Source organism: Diospyros lotus, chromosome 7 (assembly GCF_014633365.1).
Source record: "Diospyros lotus cultivar Yz01 chromosome 7, ASM1463336v1, whole genome shotgun sequence".
Classification (NCBI taxonomy): Eukaryota; Viridiplantae; Streptophyta; class Magnoliopsida; order Ericales; family Ebenaceae; genus Diospyros; species Diospyros lotus.
The window spans coordinates 21,779,603-21,789,665 of record NC_068344.1 but is presented as its reverse complement, the minus strand read 5'-3'; the positions used below and the strand labels follow the sequence as shown (position 1 = coordinate 21,789,665).

Below are 10,063 nucleotides of genomic sequence, written 5' to 3'. Positions count from 1 at the left end.
TTTTGTCACTCAAATTTTTAATTATTGGATTAAGAAAAATTACTTATTTATTGGCAATTGTCCCAATGAGATTATTGGGTCTTCTCTCTCTCTCTCTCCTTTCCAAAGTATGATTGGATTTTCTACAAACTTTATTGAGTTTTTGGAGCGCTCTCTCTCTCTCTCTATATATATATCCTTCCTTCCTTCCAAAGTATGATTAGATTTTCTACAAACTTTATTGAATTTTTTGAGGTATCTAACATCATGTGTGCTGAATGTCTGCCTCATTTGGAATTATCACCCTTGTCTGGTTCTTTTGTGTTCATATTTTTTGATGGTGGTTTTTGGGACCGATCATCACGTGTCACTCTTGCGAATGGACCTCGAGAATCGGACCTTGGACTTGGCGAAGTAGGACCTCGGTGATAGGACCTGCAAGACAAAGGAGTGGCGGGGCTAGGGTCCCCCGGGGTGGACTCCGACGCTCAAATTAGTAGAATAAATGCAAGTAGTCATAACTGTGAGAGCTGTAGAGCTTTTTATACCTGATGAGAACGGCCCGGATCTTTCGGATTTCGCACAAGATTGTTGATTTGCCACGTGTCAGCCTCTCGGGTAATCCACGTGGCGAGCAAGACTATTAGCGTGTAGGGGTATTCTGGTAATTTTAGGTAATGCCACATCACTTGCCCCTCACTCCTTGAGCTAAGCTGAGAATCACGCTGGGTCGAGGAGTAACTTAATTTTTGAGGCTATTTAACTGTAAATTTTTCTCGAGATATGCAGGAGTATTTTTAAGTATGAGACAACTAAGCCCCAAACTCTTGAGGTTAGTTTCTTCCTCTCTTTTTTTTTATTTTTATTTCTTCCATTGCTTTTTTTATTTATATTATTTTGCTCCTTATTTGTTGCTTGTTTTTTGTCCTTTTTTTTTTTTTTTTTAATTCATCTTCTTCCTCGGCCAGGCAAAGGCTTGCCTGGTCGAGGTCGACCCTGGCTCGGCCATGGCCGAGCCAGAGGTCGGCCTCGCCAGATCTTGGCGAGGCCGAGCTCCTCGGCCATGGCCGAGTACTTGGCTCGGCCTGGCCGAGGTCGGCCAGGGCCGGGGAGTTCGGCCTTGGCCGAATCGGCCATGGCCGATCTCCCTCTAGGAGCCCTCTTCCTGTTTGCTTGCTGCTTTTTTTTTATTACATATATATATATATATAAATGGGATATATATATAAATATATATATGGGCGCACATTGGGTCAGCCATGGCCGACCCTTGGGGCTTTTGCCCCTTTTTTTTTTAATATATATAAATATATATATATGTATATATATATTTTTTAATAATAACAAAATAAGCCTTAACTTGACTAACCTGTTTCTTTGGCTTTTCTTTGTCGCAGGTGTGGCTCGAGATTTTTCAAGGTAGGTCATGCCTATTTGAGCTCCATTTGGTTTGTGCCTAGCTGTGGTTTTCCTTCTCTAACCTTCTACATTCCTTTAATTCGAGAACAAGTCAGGGCTCTTGAACATTGGATTTTAGCTACTTCCGTGAGGGTGTTGATTTCCTTCCGGCCACTAGTTCGTCTTCGTCTTGGTGACAGCCTAGGGCTCTTGACCCTTGGATTGTCGCCACTCCCACGCGAATGAGGGTGTTGAGTTTCTTCCGGCCACTAGTTCGCCTTTGTCTTGGGGACAGTCTAGGGCTCTTGACCCTTGGATTTTCGCCACTCCCACGCGAAGGAGGGTGTTGAGTTTCTTCCGGCCATTAGTCCCTCTTTGTCTTGGGGACGGCCTAGGGCTATTGACCCTTGGATTGTCGCCACTCCCACGCGAAAGAGGGTGTTGGGCTCTGAATTTTTTTCTTGGCCATTAGTCCACCTTTGGGGACGGCCTTAGGGTTCGTAACCCTTAGATTTTAGCCACTCCATCGCGGAAGAGGGTGTTGGACTAGAATTTTTCCTTGGCCATTAGTCCATCTTCAGCTTGTGAACGGCCTAGGGCTCGTGACCCTTGGATTTTAGCCACTCCCTCGCGGAGGAGGGTGTTGGGCTAGAATTTTTTCTTGGCCATTAGTCCATCTTCGGCTTGTGGACAGCCTAGGGCTCGTGACCCTTGGATTTTAGCCACTCCCTCACGAAAGAGGGTGTTGGGCTAGAGTTTTTCCTTGGCCATTAGTCCATCTTCGGCTTGTGGACGGCCTAGGGCTCATGACCCTTGGATTTTAGCCACTCCCTCACGGAGGAAGGTGTTAGGCTAGAGTTTTTCCTTAGCCATTAGTCCATCTTCGGCTTGTGGACAACCTAAGGCTCGTGACCCTTGGATTTTAGCCACTCCCTCATGAAGGAGGGTGTTAGGCTAGAGTTTTTCCTTGGCCATTAGTCCACATTTGGGGACGGCCTAGGGCTCGTGACCCTTGGATGAGTTTTTTCGTGGCCATTAGTCCACCTTTGGAGACGACCTAGGGCTCGTAACCCTTGGATTTTTCTTTGGCGAAGTGTTGGCCTTCGTGAGATTGCTATTAGATGAAGAGAATCCGAAGTCTTGCCATTAGTCTAAAAAAAAGAGTACAAAAAGGTTCGAGGAATACCCCTCCTCATTGAAAAAACTTCCTTAAGTTTTGGACATTCCAGGTATGCTTTAAGGACTTGCTTCCCATGTCTTCTAGTCGATATGCCCCCCGGACTTAAGGATTCTATCACCCGGTACAGTCCTTCCAATTCAGAGTTAGTTTATTCACGTCTCAAGGATGGCTCACGTCGAACCATGGCAATACAAGATCTCATGGCATGAAACTCCTAGCGTGGACTCATCAGTTATAGTACATAGTAATGTGGCTCTTCGAATTTACGACAGGTCTCGGAGCTCATCCATCCCCAGCGGGCTGTTTTCCTTCTCTCCGGGATGGTGTCCAACTTCGCTCTCGGAAGCGATCCCGAGTAGGAGACCTTCTCTATTATTTGACTTGGACTCAACTCTACCCAAACTCACGCCTTCTTGGCCAACGAAATCTCGGAGGTAACCCCGGTTGATAAGTTTCTGAATCTCTTCTTTTAACTGGATGCAGTTCTCTGTAACATGATCATGGTCGCGGTGGAAATGACAATACTTTCTTTTGCTTCGAGTGTTGGGTGGAGACCTTAGCGGTGGAGGACGCCGCAGATAATCTTTATCCTCTAATACTAGTAAAATTTCTGCTCGACTGGCGTTGAGGGGAGTATAACTCACCAGGTTGCCATGGGCACCCCCAAAACCCAGGCGATCAGGAGCTCAGGAGGGGCGATAGTCCGTCTTCTGTTCCACCATCGGCTTTTTCATCTCATTTTCTCTTTCTTTCTTGTCTGGTTGTTCAGCTCGCTTCACCTTCATCATCTCTTCCACATTTATGTACTTATTAGCCCGTGTAAGGGCTTCTGTGAAAGTACGAGGTGGAGTCTTGGCCAAGGACTGAGCGAATGGTCCCACCCTCAAGCCATTCTGGAGAGCCACCATTGCGATCTACTGATCGAACTCATCAATGCTCAATGCCTCTTCATTAAATCTAGCCACGAAATCCCTTAGGGATTCACCCTGGTTTTGCTTGATGTTCACTAGAGCCATGGAAGACTTCCGGTGGCACTTCAAGGGAGCGTAATGGGCTAGGAAGCAGGTCTTTAGCTCTTCCCAACTGTTGATGGAACGATGGGGAAGACAAGAGTACCAGGTCCGGGCATGACCTCCCAAAGTAGCTGAAAATGCGGGGCACCACATCGCGTCGGACCCCAACTGCACCAGTATGTGAGAGGAGAAAAGTTTTACGTGATCATAGGGGTCCGTGCTTCCGTCATAGAGCTTGATGGATGGGATACGAAACCTTTCTAGTGGGACCTCCGACATAATACCCTTGCTTAAGGGTTGGTTAGAGCCAAGGTGGGGCAGCTCTTCCTTTCCTTTTTTGAGTTCCTGAACTTGCCTATCTAGGAAACACAATCGCCTCTCCTGCAAAGTCCCTCCTTCTCGTGAGGGGGAAGAAGTAGATCCTGCCGCCTTAGAGGGGTGGATTTCCTGACCTGACTGGCGGGATTGACGAGGCTTCCGAGTAGGAGAAGGCGACTGGTGCTCCGCCCTCTAAGAGGGCACGTGCGGACAATGTTGTTCATTCTGGTGTAAATAACCAGTCAACAACTCTGTTAACTGTTGGACTTGATTCTCCAGCCTGGTGAGTCGAATCCTCCGACATTGGATTGGCCGGAGGTGGTGGATTCTACCCTTGCGGTGGGGCCTCTAGATTAGCCCTAGCCTGGCTTCGAGTCACATCTCTTCGGGGAGCCATGTAGGTAGTTATGGCCAGGAGCGAAAGTCGTGTGATACCTGTGGAAAGACCGAGGTCCGAGGTGAGGAGTTGAAGTCTGAAGCGCGAGGTAGGGAAAGAAGAGGCTGGCGAGTCTGGACGTCGGCCCCATGGTGGGCGCCAAATGATGATGGTTTTTGGGACCTGACCACCACGTGCCACCTCTGCGAATAGACCTCGGGAATCGGACCTCGGACTTGGCGATGTCGAACCTCGGTGATAGAACCTGCAAGACAACAGAGTGGCAGGGTTAGGGTCCCCCGGGGTGGACTCCGACGCTCAAATTAGTAGAATAAATGCAAGTAGTCATAACTGTGAGAGTTGTAGAGCTTTTTATACCTGATGAGGACCGGCCCGGATCTTTCGATTCCGCACAAGATTGTTGATTTGCCACGTGTTAGCCTCTCGGATAATCCACGTGGCGAACAAGACTATTAACGCGTAGGGGTATTCTGGTAATTTTAGGTAATGCCACATCATTTTTAATTTTATAAGAATAAATTTATTATAAGATGTGTTTCAGATAGATCAGAATTCAAACACATGACATATTAGAATGACACTAACATACTGCAATAGGTCCTTTGCCATCCAAGTTATGCTCTGGAGGCGTGAATGCCTCGGATGGTATGAACATGGTTCAAGCCATAGTGCACATTCTGAAAGAAAAGAATCACAAGCCTTTATAAACTAAAGGCTCTAAGAATCTATATATATTTTAATGGATTATATATGTTGGACGGTATTAACATCACAATTAAAATATACAAAAAGAGAAAAACTCACAATTGTAATTATGAGAATGTGCCTTGATGAATCATGAGTAATCACTGTACATATGAAGGTTAATTGTAAACAACCTTTACAGCCTAGAATCTTTACACTCCATATGACACCACTTGCTCGTGGAGGCATGCAAGCACAAAAGATGCATTGACCAAGTTGGAAATAAAGTTGACCGCAATTGAGCAAATTAAAGCTTGGCCTTTTCAAGCCTCAACTTCATTAACGGTCAAAAAGAATTTGCCTCTTTGTGCATAACTTAGACAAAAAAAGAAGAAGAAAAGATCAGAACAGATCGAGCTGTGAAAAATACTTCATGTTTTTCTGATTAACTATTAAAGCTGAAAAGGTGTGTGTCCCAAACTCAGAATAAGAAGATGAACACACAATCTTTCTTGCCTGCCGCAAAGAATCTATCTTCATCCGCAGCCAAAGGTTCAAGAAAAACGTTTGAGTTCTAAAGAAGAAAGGAAGAGGCAACTTTTCCTCTCTCTCTCTCTCTCTAACCTTTCTAGATCGAACATGTTTTGCCTGCTTTCCCTAGATTAAACAGCAAGGTAGGAATGTGAGTGACTGAGGCAGCCTGCAAGGGAGAAGTAGAGAGAAATCTCTCTCTCTCTCTCTCTCTCTTGCTGTGCGTCTTCTTCCTCTGTTTCACTAACCTTCATGGTGTCCCACACCACAGCCGCAAATCTTTATTTTCTTCTTGTTGAAATAATCGAAAGTATCCCAAAACCCAATCCCAAATTCAAAAACATTCTTCCATTTAATAATTAGACGAATTATTGTATCTAAAACCTTGCTTTATTATATAAGCCACCAGATTTAAGAGAACATTGAGGAGGAAGATATCTCTTGAGCTTCTTTTACAGAGGCAATTAAACAACCATCCGCCCTTGTTCCTCCCCCAAGGATGCTCCCTAAGACCCGCATTCTCTTGTTCTGTTGTCTCTTCACCTCTCTGTCTCCTCTTATTAGGGCCACCCTCAATCTCACCCTCCCCCATCAACACCCCAATCCTGAGGCCGTGGTTCAAGAAGTTCAAAGGTAAACTCAAATTCTTCAACTGGGTTCCATTTTTTGCATCAAAATTGGCAAAACCTTCACCTGGATTTTGTTCATTTAAACATTTCCTAATCCGGGTCTCTATTTTTCTCCAAAAAACAACCTTGATTTCTTCCTCATTGGGGGTTTTGCAATCTGGGTCAGGGACACTCTGTTTTATAATGGGTACTGATGATCATTACAGGATTTTATAAGTTGAGTCACCCTGATTTTCCATGTTTTTCATATATCTGCTCTGTTTCTCTGCCTCAGGCAGCTGAATGTATCCATATCAAGAAGACAAATGTTGGCCGCCGCCGCCGCCGCCGTGGCTAGTCCCGAGTTCTCTTGCCTCACCGGCAATCCCATCGACGACTGCTGGCGGTGCGACCCGAACTGGGCCAACAACCGCCAGCACCTCGCCGACTGCGGCATCGGCTTTGGCCAAGCGGCCTTTGGAGGCAAAGGAGGCCCAATCTACGTCGTGACCGACCCCTCCGACCACGACGCCGCCAACCCGATACCCGGCACCCTCCGGCACGCCGTGATCCAAACGGAGCCCCTCTGGATTACGTTCGCCTCCGACATGCTCATCCACCTCCGGCACGAGCTCATCGTCAGCAGCTTCAAGACCATCGACGGCCGCGGCGCCAACGTCCGCGTCATCGGCGGCGGCTGCATCACGCTCCAGTACGTGAACAACGTCATCATCCACAACATCCACGTGAGCCACTGCGTGCCCTCGGGGAACACTCTGGTGCGGTCGAGTCCAGACCACGTCGGGTGGCGGGGCCGATCGGACGGGGATGGCATCTCCATCTTCAGCTCCCGGTCGATCTGGATCGACCACTGCTCGCTCTCTTACTGCACGGACGGCCTGATTGACGCCATCATGGGATCGACGGCGATCACGATCTCGAACAGCTACTTTTCGCACCACGACGAAGTGATGCTGCTAGGTCACGACGACCGGTACTTGGCGGATTCCGGCATGCAGGTGACCATAGCGTTTAACCACTTCGGGGAGAAGCTGGTGCAGCGGATGCCACGTTGCAGGCACGGGTACATCCACGTGGTCAACAATGACTTCACGGAGTGGCAGATGTATGCCATCGGCGGTAGCGCTACCCCCACCATCAACAGCCAGGGCAACCGCTACACGGCGCCGGTGGATCCTAACGCCAAGGAGGTGAGTTTACTTTTTCTTTTTTTTGTTTGAATAATAAGATTTTGAAGGGGAGGTGGTGAAATTACTGATTTGGGGCAGGTGACGAAGCGAGTGGACACGGACGAGACGGATTGGGCGGGGTGGAATTGGAGGACGGACGGGGATATAATGGTAAATGGGGCGTTCTTCGTGCCGTCCGGGGCGGGGATGAGCGCTCAATACGCGAAAGCGTCGAGTGTGGAGCCCAAATCGGCGTATATCATCGACCAGCTCACCTTCAACGCCGGCGTCTTCGGCCACCCAAGGTTCTCTTTCGTAATTGCTCTTTTGATAACCAAAAAAAAAAAGAAAAAGAAATCGAGTTCATTCGCCGACATCGTAGAACGGTCGGCCAATGAACTTATTTTTTGCCCTTCTTGCCGCAGATAATTAGGACGTTAACCTGAAACCAACGAGTACTTTGTTAATATTAAGGTCCCACTTCATAATATTATCTCTATAGGTCCCAAGTTTGCCTAAAGAAATCCAAAACTTGGAGGAAACTTTGCCTAAGCCATGCATGCATCAGAAGGAAGGGAGGAAGGAAGGAAAATTAATTGGTTCCTTTATGTTATATCTTATTACAGAATTGAATTGAGAGGGGATCCTATTTTTCCTCAGCCTCTCGTATAATATCCCAATTGAATTAAGGTTTATATGTAACGTCATTTAATCTTCCACTTACAAAACTTAATCTTATAATAACGAATAACCCAAGGGAAAGACAGAGTGGGGCATGCCAGTTGCCACTACTAATTAAGTTGATACATTTAATTGGTGGGTTTGGCGTGAGAATATCAACTGTGGATGGTAAAGCTACTAGTCTGATATATACATAATATTCTCTCTGCAATATGCTTCCCGATAGAATTTACTCTTTACCACACCGACACCTAATTAGCAAGATATTAATTTGAGTAATGCTAATGCTGGGAGTCTGATTGATAGTGGTATTATCAGTCATATGATGCCTTCTTATTAAAAAGCAGATTATAGAAAGATTTTTAACATTTTATTTTTTACTCTAAACTTTAAATTCTAAATTGTCGCCGGTCATAATTCTTAATATTATTTTATTAATTTAAATATGATGATGCTCTCTCTCTCTCTCTCTATATATATATATATATATATGCGATGCATAGGTGTGGATGTGTTCAAGTGCGCATTTTCATAGAATAAGTTCCTTATCAACTTCTTTCCCACTCTTCCACTTGGACTTTGGCTTTGTTTTAATTTTTTTATTTTATTTTTTGTATTTTTAGGCTGTCTATGTCTTATAGAAAATGTCAAAAATAAATTTGGTGGGAGACTCCATATAAATTATAAATGCTTAATAGAAGCCAACCCCTCATAAGTACCGGAATTAAAGTTTGATATGAATACATTTATTTTATTTATTTGTCTCAATTATTTTAATAATAGAAAACTCTAACCACTTCTTCTGAAATGTCTTATTTTATTTTGGCGTGACAGCAACACTTAGAGTTGTTGTAACCAACATTTTTTAATTTTTTTTTTCAACTCTAATTTTACAATTAAATAAACTTTAATATTTTATATTTCAAAAATCAATAACAGTCACTTTTAGAATATTTAGAAGACAGTTTTTTTATATATTTCAATTCATAGTATTAAAATTGGAAAATTAAAAAAAAAATTGAGTTTTCTACTTTTTAATTTAAGTTAAAAAAAAATATGATTCTCCCTGCTTTATTTAGGAGTCACATGATCACATGGATTATAACAATAAAAAATATATTTAAAATTAAAAATGTTGATAGAATTAATTAGTAGAGCTACAGGCAAACCCATAATTTGAGATCGCCGTTACTCAACCACCTCCATAATGTGACTAAGAATGGCCCATTTGTGCATGTCTGCATATTAATTGACATTACAAAGCCATTGTTTTTGTTTGTTTTGGATTCATTAATTTGCAGTGATGTTACGATTATGCTGTTATTTATTTATTTATTTATTTTTGTTTTGCTCATTGATATTATTATTCTTCTCCAACAGGGACAACAGCGTGGGTGTATCATACCCGGGGTTCAGCGGCGGCGGCGGCGGTACCAGCACCGCTGGGGGCGGAAACAGAGACGGCGCGGGATCCGCCGGCGGCAGCGCTGAGGGAGACTTCTTTGGAACGGTATTCGGAGGCGGCGCGCCACCACCTTCCCCCGCCGCCACCATTTTGGCCGTTTTGTTAGTTTCTCTAACTTTGTACGTCGTCACCGCCAATCACGGCGCTCTCATACCATTTTCAACACTGTTATTATCATAGTGACAGACGATGGAAATTGGCATGCATAGCGATAAAAAAAGGGGGGAGAAAATTTCACGATTTGGATGATTGACGGCCCCCTTTAATTTATATGTATATGTATATAATCATCAATAGGAATCAAGTTCCGACCTTTGGATAAGATCTTGGTGGGTCACTGCATTCTATCTCTAATATTTCATCAACCTTTAGTGCATCTCCTATCACAAACATATATAATAAACACGAAATATTATATACTGACGCTTATTAAACATAAATATGTAATACTTAAAAAAAATAATAATAATTTTAACATGTGATCAGAATGACAGTAAAGAAGGCATATTTGTGAGAAATGAGTTGAATGAATGATTTATAATGAAAAGGTAAAGACTCCGTTGCAAAATTTAATAATCTTTTAGATGTTTAAGCGTCAATATATTTGAAGGGGATGTAC

The 10,063-nt window shown here is 44.1% G+C and overlaps 1 protein-coding gene across 1 annotated transcript; it reads left to right on the top strand.

Annotated features, from left to right (window-relative positions):
• Nucleotides 1-5,473: 5,473 nt before the first annotated feature.
• LOC127805877 (probable pectate lyase 5) lies at nt 5,474-9,781 on the top strand. The gene is made up of 4 exons (XM_052342702.1): nt 5,474-6,133; nt 6,404-7,319; nt 7,398-7,603; nt 9,360-9,781. Exons 1-4 carry the CDS (start codon nt 6,000-6,002, stop codon nt 9,622-9,624), a joined length of 1,521 nt encoding a protein of 506 aa, XP_052198662.1. The 5' UTR covers nt 5,474-5,999; the 3' UTR covers nt 9,625-9,781.
• The last annotated feature ends 282 nt before the right edge of the window (nt 9,782-10,063 follow it).

Bases quoted from the DNA above. Each gene is read 5' to 3' on its own strand.
- LOC127805877 (XM_052342702.1), top strand. From the start codon at position 6,000: ATGCTCCCTAAGACCCGCATTCTCTTGTTCTGTTGTCTCTTCACCTCT. The intron at 6,134-6,403 runs GTAAACTCAAAT...TCTCTGCCTCAG, and splicing joins GTGGTTCAAGAAGTTCAAAG to GCAGCTGAATGTATCCATAT. The intron at 7,604-9,359 runs GTTCTCTTTCGT...CTTCTCCAACAG, and splicing joins GGCGTCTTCGGCCACCCAAG to GGACAACAGCGTGGGTGTAT.